This window comes from Ruditapes philippinarum, unplaced genomic scaffold, assembly GCF_026571515.1.
Source record: "Ruditapes philippinarum isolate M1 unplaced genomic scaffold, ASM2657151v2 ctg2375_1_1_1_1, whole genome shotgun sequence".
Taxonomy (NCBI): domain Eukaryota; kingdom Metazoa; phylum Mollusca; class Bivalvia; order Venerida; family Veneridae; genus Ruditapes; species Ruditapes philippinarum.
In genome coordinates, this window is record NW_026858963.1 from 101,026 (window position 1) to 119,820 (window position 18,795).

Sequence of the window (18,795 nt, forward strand, 5' to 3'; positions counted from 1 at the left end):
AGGTAGTGGTTAATCCACTTGTAACTGACACTCCTTGTGTGGATCAGATACCTGACCCCATTGAGCAGGAAGTTCCTGACCTTTACCCTTCATGTGCAGTTACTCGAGCTATGGCTACGAAGGCCATTCAAGAAGATAATTATTGTTCAGATATTGACTTAGCTGATACTTTTATAGGTCAGTCTTTTGATAATGAAATAAATTTTTCTCTCACTCCTACTCTGCCTGAAACTCAGACAGATGCTTCAATATCTGACTTTTCTACACCAAGATCTAAAGATCAAGGTCATGACACGCTGTCAAGGTCACAGCTTATCCAGAAACAACAAAATGATCCTGAGATTTCAGTCCTTTATCAAAAGGCTTTAAGTGAAGATGAAGCTTTACAAGTCCCTGTTTGTTATTATGAAAAGAATGGTATTTTAATGAGAAAATGGCGACCGCCTGATGTCCATGCTGAAGAGGAGTGGACTGTAAATCACCAAATTGTGGTCCCTAAATCATATCGCCAGGAAATATTAAGCTTGGCTCATGAAACACCCATGGCATGTCATTTAGGTGTTAATAAAACCTACCATAAAATTCACAGTCATTTTTATTGGCCTGGCCTTAAAGCAGATGTATCTAGGTACTGTAAATCTTGTCATACTTGTCAGATGGTTGGAAAACCTAATCAGACAATACCTAAAGCTCATTTACAGCCTATTCCTGCATTTGATGAACCTTTTAGTAGAGTTATCATTGACTGTGTAGGTCCATTACCAAAAACTAAATCAGGTTCTCAGTACTTATTAACTATTATGTGTGCTTCTACGCGCTTCCCTGAAGCTATTCCTTTAAGAAATATTAAAGCCAAAACTATTGTCAAGGCTCTTGTGAAATTTTTCACTTTTGTTGGTTTACCTAAATCAGTACAGTCTGATCAAGGGTCAAACTTTATGTCTGGTATTTTCCAGCAGGTCATGCACGAGTTAGGAATTACTCAATACAGGTCTTCAGCCTACCACCCTGAAAGTCAAGGTACATTAGAGAGATTTCACCAGACTCTGAAAAATATGATAAGGTCATATTGTTTTGACACTGAAAAAGACTGGGATGAAGGCATCCATTTATTGTTATTTGCTGTAAGAGAATCTGTTCAGGAATCTCTTGGCTTCAGCCCTTTTGAATTAGTATTTGGTCACACTGTCAGAGGACCCTTAAAACTTCTAAAAGAGAAATTTCTGTCTGAAGATGACATATCTTTAAATTTGCTTCAGTATTTCGAAATAGGTTGACTAATGCATGTGAGTTAGCTAGGCTCAATTTAAAATCAACACAAAGTAAAATGAAATAAAGGTATGATGAAAATGCTCAGGAAAGATGTTTTAACCCTGGTGATAGAGTACTTGCTCTTTTACCTATACCTGGAAAACCATTACAGGCAAGAAACTTTGGTCCTTATACTATTGAGAAGAAAGTCAGTGACCTTAATTATATTATTAATACTCCTGGGAGGCGAAAGCAAAAGCAAAAGTGTCATATAAATATGTTAAAAGAATATTTTGACAGAGATAGCAAAATTAGTAAACCTATATCTTTTGTAAACTCTGTTCCACAAAATCAATGTTCAATTGAATCTTATAGGTTTGAAAATTTTGAAAAGTCTGATCCTGGTTCAGCAAAGCTTGAAAACTCTGATATTCTGAAAAATCTGGATGAAAAACTTGCTCACTTAGAACCGTCGAAACGAGATGAACTGAAACAGCTTATTTATGAATATGAACACTTATTTCCTGACATTCTCACACGGACTGATAAAATACATCATGACGTCATTCTTGAAAACTCTGAACCAATAAAACAGCATCCATATAGAACAAATCCTGTAAAACAAAAGGACCTAAGACAAGAAGTTCAGTATTTATTGGATAATGACTTTATTGAACCAAGTCAAAGCAATTACAGCTCTCCATGTATTCTTGTACCGAAATCAAATGGAACATATAGAATGTGTACAGATTATCGTAAAGTGAACTCTGTAACAAAAACTGATTCATTTCCTATACCAAGAATTGATGACTGTATTGACAAAATTGGAAAAGCAAAGTATGTAACAAAGTTTGATCTTCTAAAAGGATTCTGGCAAGTTCCACTTACTGATAGAGCTAAAGAAATATCAGCCTTTGTAACACCAGACGGCTTGTATCAATATAAAGTTATGCCATTTGGTATGAAAAACTCACCAGCAACTTTTCAGAGGCTAATAAACATGGTAATATCTGGTCTACACGGATGTGACGCATACATTGATGACGCAATCATCTACTCTGATGAATGGGAGGAACATCTCAAAACTATAAGAGCATTCTTCGACCGGCTTAGTGATGCTAAATTGACAGTTAATCTTGCAAAAAGTGAATTTTGTCATGCAATTTTAACATTTTTGGGACATGTAGTGGGACAGGGTAAAGTTAAACCAATAGAAGCTAAGGTCAAAGCTATCTCTGAATTTCCTGTGCCTACTTGTAAAAGACAACTGATGCGATTTCTTGGCATGGCAGGGTATTATCGTAAATTTTGTAATAACTTTTCGGTTATTGCAGAACCATTGACAAATTTGCTGAAGAAAAGAAACAAATTCATTTGGAATGACAAGTGTCAAATAGCATTTGACAGCCTTAAAGCCATACTTAAGAGTGCACCAGTTCTCTTGGCACCAGATTTTAATAAAAACTTTAAGTTAGCTGTAGATGCTAGTGACATAGGTGCTGGAAGTGTATTGATCCAAGAAGACAACAATGGTGTTGACCATCCTGTTTGTTACTTTTCTAAAAAGTTTAATGAACATCAGAAAAATTACTCTACTATAGAGAAAGAGTGCCTTGCTCTTATTCTTGCTATTCAGCATTTTGAAGTTTATCTAACTTCTTCAAAGTTGCCTGTTGTTGTCTTTAGTGATCACAATCCCCTCACTTTCTTGCATAAACTTAAAAACAAAAATCAAAGGTTGTTGAGGTGGAGTTTGTTTTTGCAAGAATATAGTCTTGACATTAGACACATTAAAGGGAAAGATAATTTGATCCCTGATGCACTTTCTCGTGTCTAAAACTGATATTTTCAGTATTTACATTTAACATCTACATCTTATGATTGTTTATTTTTATATTGTTGTTTGTAATTGTTTATAATACACATATATATGATTGTATGTATAAAATTGTTTAACATTTCTCCTATTATTCGCAAGTCATATTGTTTGGATTTATGTAAAAGAAATATTCATTTCATTCATATTTCTTTTTCTTGAAGAGGGGAAGTGTTATGTATGCAACATATTACATGTATAAAGTTTATATCTGACCAGTTGGTATTTCCAATATTATCATTGTTCTATTTTTAGAACATAAACTACATGTATGTACTAGAACTTTCTTAACTGCTGTAGAAAACTCATGCATTATATTTAGAGAGAAACTTCTGGAATGATTTTTATTGTTGAAGTTGCTAGATTATGATAACTGTAGTAAATGGAAGACTATTCTAGAAACTTCTTAGCTTAATATATATAGAAGACATTTTTCTTTCGTATTACCTTTTAAAGTCATCAGTGATCTTTAAGTCATCAGTTACCTTTTAAGACATCAATATATTTGGAGTATTTTTCAACTTGGATATTAAGTGAATTATTGGAGCTTGGATTTTAAAATAAATTATTCTTGTGGATTTTATTGTGGGAATTTATTCTAAAGTGTTCTTGGATTTAATTTGGATTTAACTGTGCTATTCAAAAAGGATCATTCCAGGATCAGACTAGACATTTGTAATTTACATTTTAATTTGGACTTCAGGTATTTGTAAACATAATTTGTTATTTTGATTTTCTTTATTATTTTTTCTGTAATAAATTTGTTATTGTTACAAGTTTGTTGCTGGCTTTTCTTTCTCGTTACGCCTGGCTCGTAACAATTTAAAAAAAGGTTATTTTTGATCATAAAATTCATCTATAAGCTTCATCTATTAGATATAGATTAAATGCATTAAAAGAATTGACATTTATGTAGAAAATGGATGAAGTTCTCAAATTCCACTTTAAAAGTTTCTATGAGCGCGTGAAGTTTACTTATGCTTTTGTCATCAATGTTCTGACCATTTTCTCAAAAACAAAAAAAAAAGAAAGAAAAGAAAAATTTTGAGTACACAATAACTTGATATAAGAATTTTGCTCACCTTTCCAACCTGTCAGAGAAAGATATTCATCTCTCATATCAGCTGATGTTAGAATTTTCAGACGGCAAGTTAATTCATCACTGCTGTGTGTACAGTCAGGGTAGCGATCACACGTCAGACGAAGAGGAATACATTTGTAATCACCAGAACACAAAAATGAATTTGTGCAGGACTCTTTAATTTAAAGAAAAGATATGTTTATGAACCTTGATTACAATTAAATTCAACTTCTTTTTGTAATACTCGTAGTACATCTTTTTTCATTTCCTAAATAATATGTAAATGAAGAGTTTCAATGTATGAAACAAAATATAAGTAAGTGTAACATGATGATTCCTGCTTCTTCAAAATTAAGATTTACAACATCGATTTGTGTACCTCAACGCTGTTGGTTCGATTCACCGAAACAGGCACTTTGGATTCTTTCTTTTGTGGAAGCTTTTCAGTCAGATAACCGAATTTCGATTACCGAATATAAATGGCTCTACTCTGGTGCCCGTTCGTCTCTAAATTAATGCACTGCATGGCACTTCCTCAACAAGTGAAGCTTAAAAGTTGCCATTCGATCTATACAGTGCCGGAACGACAAAAACCCCATCGTTCTCGTCTTTTTTGACGTCTACGGATCATATTTTTTAAACATTTCTTACCTGTTTTGACAAGAAACCAGTGCATATGTAGTGATTAACATACTTGTGATTTGCAGGAATTATCTATCAAAATTATGTGTTTGTTAATATTTTCCACTTCCTAAAGATGATGTTTAATGCGATTTTCTACGCGCAATATTTTAAAAACTTTATGACTGATGATATTTGTTAATCAGTTTTAATTAATTAATGTCAAGTTAGGTAGGTCGTTCCTAATCATTCGTCTTGATTTGTAAGTGATATACATTATAAAATGAATTTTCTTAAAGATATACTATGCCGAATTTGATATTTGAAAATATTGGTAATTACTACATGGTATTTTTATGTATATGAAATAAACCTGTGTTGACTTGAAGCAAACTATTCATATGTTATGTTTTAAGTCGTGCACATAATAAGTGGACAAACAATAAAAATAAAATGCATTACATATCTGGCATTATTCAAGAAAAGACCACCTTTATTTGTAGTAACGAACGCAGATTTCCATACATAGTTCATACGTTCTTTCATTTAAGTAAGACATATTTACTTATCTTAATTTTGAATTGTATAGTAATATAATATTGAATACAAACCACATTTTTCTTCGTCGCTTTTATCTAAACAGTCAGGTTGAGAATTACATCGTTTATCTGATGGAATGCACTGTTTATTAGAACAACGAAATTCATTTTCATCACACTTTTGGAAATCTGCAAATGTTTGTAAAACAATCGATCTGCAGGAAAAGTTAAACATGCAAGATACAAATCAAGCTTTGAATTATGAACTTGACATGTAAGTACGTTTCACAAAAAATGTGTTTTAATCCTTTATGAACTAATATTTCACAATGTTATTTTCGTATAGTAAATGTTTTGATTATAATTTGAATATGTTTGGTAATGATAAAATTAGGCTGTTATTTAGTAATTTAACCGTTGTTTAATGTAGGTATAATTGATGATATATCTCTGTAGGATATATAAGTTTTCAATGTATCACCAAGATAAGCCTTATCGGCACTTTTGTTTAGTTATTTTTTATGTAAGTTTGCATGATGCTTATATAGAAAATTTATGTTAACAAAATAAACAACTACCTTAACAATATACATTATGTCCATACGAATTTCTTATGACGTTTCCCTAGAAATTCGTTATAGGCCAGCTACAGTGTATTAGAAAAGTAAAATATAATCTTAAAGACCTGTCACCTAGAAAAAAAATCGAGCAATCTATTGAATTATTAATTTTCATACTTCTAATTTTACTACTTACCACATTTTTCGTCTGTACCATCCGCACAGTCGGATATAAAATCGCAGACTTGACTAAATTTTATACAATGTCCACCATCACAAGAGAATTCATTGTCATCACATCCTAATAAATATTACCATAATTGCCCGATAAACTGATAGAAATAAGCCCTGCCTCTTTTAAATGACTTCTCTTCAACAGCTTATATTTTCATTTTAATCAGCTTTCGAGTTTCTACAATTTTATCCCATACTCTTTCAAGTCTGAATCAATATGTCATGTTATCATTAAATAGATAAATACAGAATTCCTAAAGAAAGCCCAACACGGCAGAATTGAAAATGTTGCAGGCTCGGTTTGATTAAGCCTGTTCATGGACGGTACTGGAAAGTGCAAGTTACCGTCCACGCCCCCTAGCCGGCTTAAGCAGAATTCAACATTAAAACATGAAATGGTAAAATTTTGAATTTAGAAATATACGCAGATGTGTTCATACGGCGGTTATCATGGAAACTTCAATGTGACACTTCCGTGCCATTCCATTAAAAGCGGCGTATGGTCCCCAAGTAATAAAAAGCGTGTGCCCTAAACGAGAAAACAATGGGCGGAACTAAATAAAATGGAATTTGGAAAGGGGATCAGAGGTTATGAAGCCTGCGTATCACAGATAAGACTTCAAAAGACAAATTAGTTCGTTTTCAATTACGAACACATAAGATATCGAATAGTTAAACACCAACTTAATAAAGTGACGTCAAAATTTATTTTGAAAATGACATTTTCGATGTCTACGTCATATAACAAACATTACAAACATGCTGTCTAGGTTTTTCTTGAAGAACTTGTAAATTTATGTTTACTTTGTTCCGCCTGATAATTATTATATAAGTGAGCAAAGAGTTTCGTTCAGAAAATAAGACAAATGTTTGTGTAGCTTGTGTTTGATTGCCGATTTGAATTTTCTTTGATTGAAACTGAAAATATGGTAACATTTTTTGGAAAAAAAAACTACGGTACAGTTCGTATGGCAATTTCGGTTCACTGGCAATTCCGGAAAATAAAGTTAACGTGAATAATTATTATTAGTATTAGGGACATATTTTTGGATCGATGTTTAAAGGTAAGAATTGTATTTTATTTAATTATGTTGCATTATGTTGCATCTATTATCAAAGGACATAATCTTGAGTCGAAAGAAAAAATGGCTACCAATTACAAATTCTAAGTTCAAGGGGCGGAGGACTTTGTTGTCAAGAATTATTCCTTTGAACAAAACGTCCCTAGAATTTGTAAATGGCGGCCATTTTTAAATTTGACTTAAACTTTTCTTACCTTTAAAAATCGATCCAAAAATATCACTTGTCAATCAATCACATAAACTTTCCTTCACTATTTCCTTCGACATGTCAAATTTAAAGTTTACAATAATGTTAGTTTCAATCAAAGTTTAATCGGCAATCTATGGTGGCTGCTTTACGTCATGTCGCATTTTCGCCTTTTTACCTCAAATGCAAAATGCAAAAACAAAAAGACGACAAAGTTGGACACTTGTATTTTCGCTTATTTTGATTTTTCTAGGCAGAAAAGCGAAGATACGACAGAAGAAGAGCGAAAATACGACACACAAAATCTGTCATATATTCGCATTCCATCTGTCGTGGTTTAGCTTCATCGCATTGTTACATTTTCGCATTGATGCATTTTTCTCTTTGTTTATTTCATAAAATGTAATTGAATTATTAGAATGTACTTGTGGATGATATGTTAATCATAAATAATATAATTGCTACAGGCCGATTTACGAAAATGTAAAAATACAACAATGCCAAAAAGCAAAAACACAACGATGCGAAAAAGTCTAAATACAACAATATGAAACTGCAAATATGCGACATATATAATGCAAATAGACGATAGGTTTTGATCGTATTTTCTCTCTTTTCCTTTAAACCCCGAAAAAGCGAAAACACGAAGAGACGACAAGTCAACTTTGTCGTCCATTCGAATTTTTTTTGCATTTTCAGAAGCGAAAACACGACATGGCTTTAATCAGCCAACATAGCAATAAAACAAAAACTACACAAACATGCAGCTTATTTTCTGAACGAAAACATTCTCTCACTTTTTAATAACAATCTGGTGTAACACAGTTAACATGAGCATGCTTGTCATGTTTATAATATGATGTGGGCATGGACGATGTCATCTGCGAATGAATTAGGACGTCACATCATTGAATTTGTGCTATACTTGTCGCTTTCACATTTGTTCGTTATTGAAAACGAAATTAAAATTATAAATGTCACTTTTCGATTTGAGACTTGTCTGGGAATGATATGAAATTATTGTAAAATTCAAAGGCTGATATGAATGACAATATCAGCGATTGAAACAAGTCCGTTGAATAGGCGAGGTTATTTTTGATGTCAGGTTACTTACTTGATATAAAAAAAAATAAAGTATTATCCTCAGTAACCAAAGCAGTTGCATGATAAAATTCATTATTAGTTCGTATTCCAAACAAAGCTGAGATACCAAGTCAATGCTTAGACACTTGATTTAGCTTAATGACAATGCATGTGAATGGGTCTGTCTGTGTGTTTTTATGCATGTATGTGAACTAACCAATAACCAAAAAAAATCCAAATATACTTGACCATTGTATAAAATTGTATTGAATTACAACTAGTATTTTTCAAATTATGCTCTGCACAAGAACATAGCAATGAAAAAGTCAAAAAGGACAATAACTCTATAATAACTCTGGACAGATTTATGGTTCTTATGCACCGCACTGCCTCTTAATGTGCTTGACCATTGTATGAAGTTACTTTGAATTCCAACCAGTACTTTTCAAGTTATGCTCTGAACAAGGAAAAGTATCAAAGGGCAATAACTCTGTAATTTGTCAAAACGGTGTTATGGTTCTTGTGCACTGCACTTCACCTAATATGCTTGACAATTGTATACAGTTGTATTGAATTCCAGCTAGTAGTTTTCAAGTTTATACAACATTTATATGGTATATAGTGAAAACAATCAACAAAGGGCCATAATTCTGTTAAATTTGGTCGCAGCAAAAATTCCTTCCTTTACTTTCATCTAAGCAGTAAGGTTGTTTATCCCTGGAAAATTAAGCAAAATCTGCCATCCGGTTTAAGAGGAGTTACATTCACAAAATTTCTATATGGTACATAGTGAAAAAATCAATAAAGGGCCATAATTCTGTTAAATTTGGTCGCAGCAAAAATTCCTTCCTTTACTACCATCTACACATTAAGGTTGTTCATCCCTGGAGGTTAAAGCAAAACCTTCCTTCCTGTTTAAGGGGAGTTGCGTTCACAACATTTCGGGACGTACGGACGGACAGACGTACGGACGGACGGACAGTCGGACGGACAAGTGAAACGATATATGCTCCCACTCTGTAGGGGCTTAAAAAGCAATTACTCTGTAATAACTTTAGACAGAGTTATGTTTTGTTCACTGCATTTTCTCATATTGTGTATAACCATTGTGTGAATTTGTTTTGAATTCCAACAGTAATTTTCAAGTTGTGCTCCGGACAAGGAAAAGTAACAAAGGGCAATGACTATGTAATGAGTCAAGATAGAGTTATGGTTGTTGTGCACTGCACTTCCTCTCAATGTGCTTGACCATTGTATCAAGTTATATTGAATTCTAACCATTAGTCCTCAAATTATGGTCCGGACAAAAGAAAGCAATGGAAAAGTAACAAATTGCGATTACTCTGCAATTACTATAGATAGAGTAATGGTTTGTGTGCACTGCATTTTCCCTTATTGTGCTTGGCCATTGTGTGAAGCTGTTTTGAATTCCAACAAATAGTTTTTAAGTTATGCTTCGGACAAGGAAAAGCAACAAAGGGCAATAACTCTGTGATTAGTGAATATGCAGTAATGGTTCTTGTGCACTGCACTTCCTCTCAATGTGCTTGACCATTGTTTGAAATTGTATTGAATTCCAACCATTTTTATTCTTCAAGAAATTCTCCGGACAAGGAAAATGCAACGGACTGCTGGACCGACCGACCACCGAGTCACTCCTATATACGCCCAAACTTCGTTTCGGGGGTATAAAATATAAATATTACCGTTAAAACAAGTAACTTCGTCTGAAGCATCAAGACAATCTATGACGTTATCACATTTAGCTAATGTAGATATCCACTCTTTGCTATGTTCACAGGTGAAGTATGCCTCTGGTTTGAGTCGTTTGGGTAAAGTAAATTGCATCATTGCCTTGCCAATCATATCGAGATCATGAACTTAAATAAAAATTATTTGAAGCATTTAACGACTCATGATGGCCAAAATATCGCTCACCTGACTTAATTGGCTCTTCACCTGACTTAACCGGCTCTTTATGAATGAATCCTTTTTGTTAAAAAATAATTTTTGGTACTGAAGTTGGAATGCCACTAGAAGCTTCGGAAGTAATTTGTTAGTAAGGGAAGCATTTGAGTTGCGTTTTAGAGAAAAGGTCTATTAAAGAATAAGTATTTTAGCTCTAGTTTCACTGTTTTACTTCTGAAACAGGCTTGAAACAATTTACACAAATTTTGAACAGAGTCGCCTACGGATGGTTTACCAACTGGTTAAGGTGGAAATGAAGTTTAAAGAAATTGTGACTAACCATGTACAATGAACACAATGCATTCACATGCCCTGAGCACTTTGTGCTCAATTGAGCTTTTGGGGTACAATGAATCATATGCATTTCTCTTTACTTGTTTATCAAATAATTTTAAAAGCTTTTGTAATAGGAGTTGGATTTATATAATATTATGTGAACAATCAATTGATAGAAAAAACTGTATAAATAGCCTAAATAATGTTTATCATAATGTTTATAATAAGTATATTGTAAACGAAAAAGCTAGTGATGATCCAATCTAACCCAGGTTTCAAAACTTGCTAATAATCGATTTTTTTTTAGATTTATCAACAAATTTTTTTGCTTTTTTTTGTACAAATTGTTTTAGTTCTTGTGTATCACAAAAGAAAAACAAATCTGGACACATTTTTTAACAAAACAAATCGGTGCACTGTAAAACACTGCACAGATTTATTGTGTTTTTGTGTATTATCGATTTTGTTATTAACATGTTCATGAATATACTTGTAGTCTAGCTCCATTGTGAAAAAGTTGTACACAATAAAATTGGTGACACAAGTTGTTGGTATTATGGTGGCTGATTTGCCATTTGTCTGTTTCGCCCCGCGACCCCGCCAAGCGAAAAATCGAGAAATAACAAGTTAAAAATTGCGGGTCGCATGCAAGGACACACTAATGAGTGTGAATGCAGGCAAAGTTAGATAAATACAAATTCGTCCCGCGACCCCGCAAAGATAAATCTAAATAATTAACTAGCTGAAATGGCGGGGACAGGGCTTATTAGTTGGACGCAGGACGAAGTTAAGGTATTAGGACCCTAATGGGCACTATAAGGAATTGAAAAATTGACATCATAGGTCAGATGTATACCTTAAAGTACACCCGTATGCAAAATTTAAACAAAGTTTACCGTACGGAAATCAAGTTATGGCCACTTTTCTGAACTCAAGCTAGGATGTTATGAGGGCCCTTTTTTAGAAATGAGGAACCTTTAAATAATCTGCAATAACTTTCTAATGAAAAAATATTTTCCTATTAATTTTTGGTAAGAAACAAAAAGTACCATTCAGCTAACAATCCACATAAGCAAAATTATGGTTTCTACATAAAATTTATGAAATCTGTATAAAAATGTTACCCTCCCCACCCATTTTTACCACGTGTCTGACCATTTTTCTAATTTGGGAGCCTAAATTAAAAAGTTCTTAAAATTTACCCAAATGAGTGCCTGTTTTCAAAGTTTTCCTAAATTTTTCAAAAAGTATATTGGTTGATCTTGTAAAATATGAAATACTTTTACCGTCTAGTTTTGATTATATTACACTTTGAAAATATCAGGTATCATATTTATTACTAGATTTAGCATAATTTAGCCAATAAATACCTATATAAATTAAAAAATCAAAATTAAACACTTTTTTCTTTCCAAATGGGACATGAGAGATACATAAATAATGTTAAAAGAAAAAAAGAAAGAAAAAAAAAGTTGACCCATCTGGGGATTGAACCCATGGCCCTCATTTTCAATGTAGTTAACAGTAGTTCTAGCCTATTTGAATACTCTTCAACGCGGAGGTTATGCATTAGGGTGCTAATACCTTAAATAAATAAAACTTCGCCGCGCGGGTATGCACGGAGCGAAATTAAAAAAGAAATAAAATATGGGGTATGGAGCGAAAACACGCTTATAAGTGGGGGTGCGGCGCGAAATTTCTTACCGATTAAAAGTAAGTTGCAAACTTTTCAATTACACCGTAGAAACTTAACTTAAGAACAACAGTATCATATTATAGATAATGAAAAACGATGTGCAAACCTTTAACTCTGTTCTGACATGACAATTCATCCGAAAAGTCTATGCAGTCAAAGGTCCTATCACACCAATTAATTTTAGGTATTGAAGATCCATCGGAGCATTTTGCCTCTGATACCCTCTTTTCAGGCATAGATAGGTTACCTTTAACTAAAAGGTAAATGAAAAATATAATATATCTTCACATTTTTTATGCATTTCAATCGTTTTGGACAATAAAACAAAACTAAACAGGGCTGTAAATGTTTTTTCGACATTGTTGATAAATGCAAAACTCGTATTCTGTAGTGTCTAAATTGACATATTTATTTTCTTGACACGTGTCTCAATTTGCTTATAATTAACATTTCGTTAAAGCTTATTAATATTTCCTGAAAATGACGGTTAATCAAACAGTTCTTACATAAGAAGAAAAAGTAAAATGGTATTGTGTCATAGGTACCAAACAGAACAATATCTACTTCGATATGAAATAAAAGTATATTCAAGGCATAATAAATCTAATTGTATTATAATTGTTTTTGTCAGACTAATATTACAAAAAAAATAGAAGGGTTTATGCAACAAAAACATAATTATGTCTCTCAAACTATGTATCCTGTGAATTTTCGTGGCAATCCCGCTAGCAGTTTGACCTGAGATAGCCGAACAGCAGATCTTTTCACAAAATATCCTACGATTTATCTTAAGATTTTGACTAACGATAATCGAAAGTTATATCTTAAGTAATTTTCACAAAGCCAAACGCTAGTTCAATTTTATCTTAAGATAAAAAATTCACTTATGATAAATCTTACAACAAAAACATCATTGGTCATTTGATATTGATGTGCATGCTCTATATTTGTTTCCGGTTCAAAATTAAGTAATAATAGCTTGAAATATGTATTGAACACAATAAAGTTACAATAAGAGGAAACAACTTATTCAAACTGATATCTATCTTGATTGAAATAATTGTAAGTATCTAAGTGATTCAGACACAAAGTCCGTTACGTTATTGCTAAGGTATTAATAAATATAAAGGTGCCGCTAGTACATACTGGCAATAAAATCGAACCCACCAAATTGTACAAAACATTAGTTATCAAGAATAATTCTATGGAGTTTACATATGAACTATTCATGACCCTCTCCACCATGACTTCATCAAGTCATAACGTCAGAAATATTAATATGTTGATTTTTTTTTAACTTAACTTGTGTTATTTATAACATATTGTTTGCTTATTAATATATATTTGTCCATTTTTTCTTTGTTTTTGTTCTGTTTAAATAAAAGATACCTGACATTTTACTCATAAGAGAACAAATATCACACTGACGAACAGGGAACACCAATTTTAAAGTTACGATAGATTTGGCACTAAGGTTTGCTTAAGATTATTTTTTGAAAAGGAGATTTATCGTTAGATTTCCCTTACGATAATGTTGTTGTGAAATGTCTTCAGGATTTTTCTTTTTTAGCTCTGGCAGCAAATTTGTGCAACGAAGCAGAATATTCTTGCGACATGCACAACAGGGCATGGTAATGATTATTCCTGTAATGTTTCATTGAAATCCCACCAGTAGGTTGACCTGTTAAAGCTGGACAAGATTTTTCAATTCATAGTTGTGACGGCCATTCTGTGCAGCAAGCGGAACATGCCGTGATATGCACAACTAGGGTGATACTGAACTCTAGTGAATTATGGTGGAAATCACACCAGCAGTTTGATATATGATAACCGGAAATGATTTCTCTATTGTTAGCTCTGACTACGATAACCAGAAATATTTCTTTTTATTTTAAGCTTTGGCAGTCAATTTGTGGAGCGAAGCAGAACATGCCTGCAATATGCATAATTAGGGATGGTAATGATAACTCATGAGGAGTTTCACCAGTAGCTGAAAGATGGTACTGATCACTCTTGTAAAGTTTGGTTGTAAAGTTTGGTTGAAATTCCACCAGTAGTTTGACCAGTGAAAGCAGAACAAGATCTTTGTTTTTAGCTCTGGTGGCCATTTTGTGCAGCGAGGCGGAACGTGCAGGTGGTGTTCACAACTAGGGGTAGTACCAATTACTCATGCAGAGTTTGGTTGACATCCCACCAGTAGTTTGCTGGATTGTTCTATTTTTAGCTCTGGTGGCCATTTTTCGCAGCAAAGCAAAACGTTCCGGCCATGTGCCCAACTAGGTACGATATTGATCACTCCCGTAAATTTTGGTTGAAATCCCACTTGTAGTTTGACCTGTAAACGACGGTCAAGATCTGTTCTATTTTTAGCTCTGACGACCTTTTTGTGCAGTGAAGCAAAACGTGCTGGTAATGTGCACAACTAGGCATGGTACTGATCGATCTCTCCTGTAAAGTTTGGTTGAAATCTCACAGGTAGTTTGACCTATGAAAGCTGGACAATATTTTTTTTTAGCTCTGGTGGCCATTTTGGGCAGCGAAGCAGAATGTGCCGGTGGTGTGTACAACTAGGGATAGTACTGACCACTCCTGCATATTTTGGTTTGAAGTTTGACCTGTGAAAGATGGACAAAAGTGTTTCTATGTTTAGCTCTGGTGGCCATTTTGTGTAGCGAAGCGGAATGTGCGCGTGAAGTGCACAACTAGAGATGGTACTGATTACTCAGGAATATCAAGTTTCACTGAAATCCTAACAGTTGTTTGACCTGTGAAAGCCGGACACACCTTATGTGGACAGACGGACAGACAGACTGAGGAACGTTCTAACAGGACAATCATAATGTGGCTACTCAATTGTTTTCTCTATTGTTTTTTTTTTTTGTTTTTTTTTTGTCACACAAAAGAAAATAGCCACATTACAGACAGACAGACGGCGAAGGTAAAACAATATCTCTCCCAAAAAATTGAGGAAACAATTTTGGAACACATAATAAGGCATGTATTTATATTACTTACGATGCAAAAAGCACAGATCCCGCATTGATTTGTCATAGTTACTAACATAGCACCATAAAACACCTTCGGCAGAGGGATCCTTACACAAAGTTGAATTTTCTAAAGTGCCATTTAAAGCGGAAAAGTTGTTGTCAAAATCACTTTTGGCACTGTCAGTTAGATGAAACCAATTCTGACAAGTTTTTCCGGAGTACGGTGATGTGAAACGATCTTTCTCAACAAACATTTTACACACATCTCCCCCCTTGAAATCACCTGGAAAGCATATCAAATTCTCAAAAAAATATTTTGATTATTAAAACAAAATGTTATTTGTCAAGCGTTCAGGAAAGATGTTATTTTTAAAAAGTATTAAATCAATGTAAATCCTAATTTTGGCTTAGTTGAAATGTGTATTTTAAGTTTTATACCAAGACAAATGATTCGGTTTGATCGAAATATCCGTATTGAGGGGACCAATCCATGGAAGGTTTCCAAAAGGACGAATTATTCCGATACGAACCGCAAACATATGTCAGGTCTTTTTCTCGTATTTTCTACCATATACCATCATATTTAAAAAAAAACAAGATTCCAAGGAAATTTATGTCAATACACAATAACATTTTTCTAACAGCAGAGTACATGGACTTGCAACGTCATTCATGACGGCGAAATTGCGTCATCCTAAGCACGTCATTGTATTGCACGCGACTCATTTTGCGCCCTATGCAAGCATGAGAAGAAACTAACGGAAACAGCATTAGGATATGTAAGAATAATCAGTAATGATTCTAAAACAGTCTTGCAAGACGGACAACTTGTTTGCAATAATTAAAACGTTGTAAACATTTTATTCTTTCGAATTGTAAATAATACAGTAATTATTTGGTATCCCTATAAACGATGAATGAAATTGAAAGAAATATATGACACATACGTTTAGTTTTGTCCTCTTTAAACTTTTTTTCACAGATGTAAAAATGTACCAAACTATTATAACAATCTTCTGTTTCCCAATGCTCGTCGGTGTTAAAATATTCGAATGTGGTACGAGTACAATCCCCAGTTGAAGGTTGCCTTGTTTTCCTGTCATGAAAATGCTTTAAATATATAATTTTGTAAATCAAATAATGGGAAATATGATATAATACTGAAATAAATAATGCGCGTAGTAATCAAAAATTCGTAAAATGTTTTACAGTACCAAAATAAATTTCAGTATGATTTCAAATAGTTGAAATAGGTAGCTTTTACTTCTGGAAAAAATATATTATTAAATATTTTTAAGCACATGTTCCTTCCACCATCTGTATTGCTTTATAATTTATATAGGCAAAAAAGTGGAGTAAAGGTTATAACAAAATGTGATATTACATTATTGAAAAGAAAACATAATTAAGTGTTCAATAACAAATTATTAATCCTCTATATTAGTAGGAATGGCTAAAATTGCATCATCTGCTTTATCTTTAAAAGACAAAATTCTTTTTATTATTATGATAATCTATTGATTGCAAATTAATCATAACGCTTTACTGTTTAACACTGAAAAATAAAATTGTCCTCCACCTAGGACAAAGTATAATAAGACAACTCAGAAAGAAAAATGGTAACGAGATGATTTCTAAAACAAATTAAACATTGGACAATAATCACTTAATACATGTTTTGATATTTCTTGTATATCGGCAACCAGTATTACATAACAAGTCAATAAATGAAGTCGCTAAAACTGTTTGTAATTAAATTCTATTGCATATAAACAGCTGAAAATAATTAAGTATTGGATACATAAAACTATGACAAAAAATTACCTTACCAATCACTGAAAGTTACGTTATTGTTATTTATCCATATGAAATTCATTCTCATTTGTGTGTCCTTTACACGCCTTAAACCTGAAAAAAGGCAAAGCAGTATTATACAGATGTAAAACTGTAATATATCTTATCTAAAGCCCCTAAACGAAGTTTTTAATCTATTTTGAAAGTATATTGCTGACTTGATTGCGAAAATTAAGTAAGATGAGAGGCTTTACTGGTAAGGTTCGGGGGTAAGATTTTATTGATTTTTCGAGTCTATGACATTTTTATATTTTACGTAATTCACATACAATAAGAAGTGTAAGGTATTTAAATATTTCAAACTATTTAACACTAAAATCAACATTATTTATAAAAGTTGTTTATTTATGTTGTAGCACATGTACTCGTACACATAGGGTTAAGTGAAGATAACGATTCTGATTCTGATTAACATCCTGATGTTATTTCACTTAAATATTGAGAAAAAAATGTACTTTTACGTTCAACAAATTCATATTTTGTTTGTAATTCAACAAAGGTAAATGTGTTATGAAAATTAAAACAGTAATTTATATGTCACTGTCCACAAGTGCTGACAGAACGTATTTTAAAACAGCAGGACATTGAAAGAGCACTGCAAAATTTGTGTATATAATAACATTATAGTCGATATTAAAAATACATTTTTTAAAGGATAACACTCACGCGAATGAACACGCGCACAGGCACACGCGCGTGCACGCACAGCAAGTTGAAAGGAAAAGAAATAGATAATTATGCGCATAAGTGCACGTTTAAGGTAAGCAGTTACCAATGTGTGCTCCATGAATTTTTCGTTCACCAGCGTCTTTTTTTTGCATATACAACAATCTTCGAAGTAAGTATTGGACGTAATTCATTTCTTTTCTTGTTGCAATATTCACAAGATGACGCCTGTGCTTACGGCATTGAGTATTTGCATCATTCCAGGATATTTGCTTATTTTTAAAGAATACCTTGTAGCATTTTCGGAAAATCCTTGAACAAGCTTAAATTTGAGAAAACAAAAAACATGTTCCATTTAAAATAACTCATTGTTTTAGAACTGTTATGCGATATCTAAGAATAGTTTGTTTCCTCATTACTATTCAAATGGCACTGTTAAACGATTTTATAACGACATTTGAAGATTTCACTATAAGAACGATAAGTGAGGCAGTTCTAAATGAATGGTTTAATCATTTTTTCATAATTTTTTAGATTTCAACTCTGCTTTGTACAAATAAAATACCCTCTTTATATAAGTATATTTGATTTAATTAGCATACCTTGAAAATACCTTCTACGAACAGAAGTAGTATATGTAGTATATCTTTGAAGAGAATGATTCGACATTTTATAATGTAACCTATATCCTTTAACTGGAGGTTTCGTTTTCATTCTTTTATTGTGTATATCCAGAATCTGAATATGAATCTTAGACCCTTTTGATTTGTATTTCTCTGGTTGACGACAATTATATGTTTCTAACACACCATCAACATCCTTGATGATGAGTTC

The 18,795-nt window shown here is 32.9% G+C and overlaps 1 protein-coding gene and 1 long non-coding RNA gene across 2 annotated transcripts; both read right to left on the reverse strand.

The window, feature by feature from the left end:
• Nucleotides 1-978: 978 nt before the first annotated feature.
• On the reverse strand, nt 979-15,718 carry LOC132754799 (low-density lipoprotein receptor-related protein 1B-like). Its single transcript, XM_060745509.1, has 7 exons — nt 15,470-15,718; nt 12,561-12,707; nt 10,221-10,394; nt 6,125-6,229; nt 5,441-5,557; nt 4,210-4,383; nt 979-1,046 (listed from the first exon to the last, which is right to left on the reverse strand). The coding sequence occupies exons 1-7, from the start codon at nt 15,693-15,695 to the stop codon at nt 979-981; spliced, it is 1,011 nt and encodes a 336-aa protein (XP_060601492.1). The 5' UTR covers nt 15,696-15,718.
• A 607-nt stretch (nt 15,719-16,325) lies between these two features.
• On the reverse strand, nt 16,326-18,238 carry LOC132754802 (uncharacterized). Its single transcript, XR_009629130.1, has 3 exons — nt 18,068-18,238; nt 17,271-17,349; nt 16,326-16,537 (listed from the first exon to the last, which is right to left on the reverse strand). It is a non-coding gene; the product is annotated as an uncharacterized LOC132754802 (long non-coding RNA).
• Between the last annotated feature and the right edge of the window lie 557 nt (nt 18,239-18,795).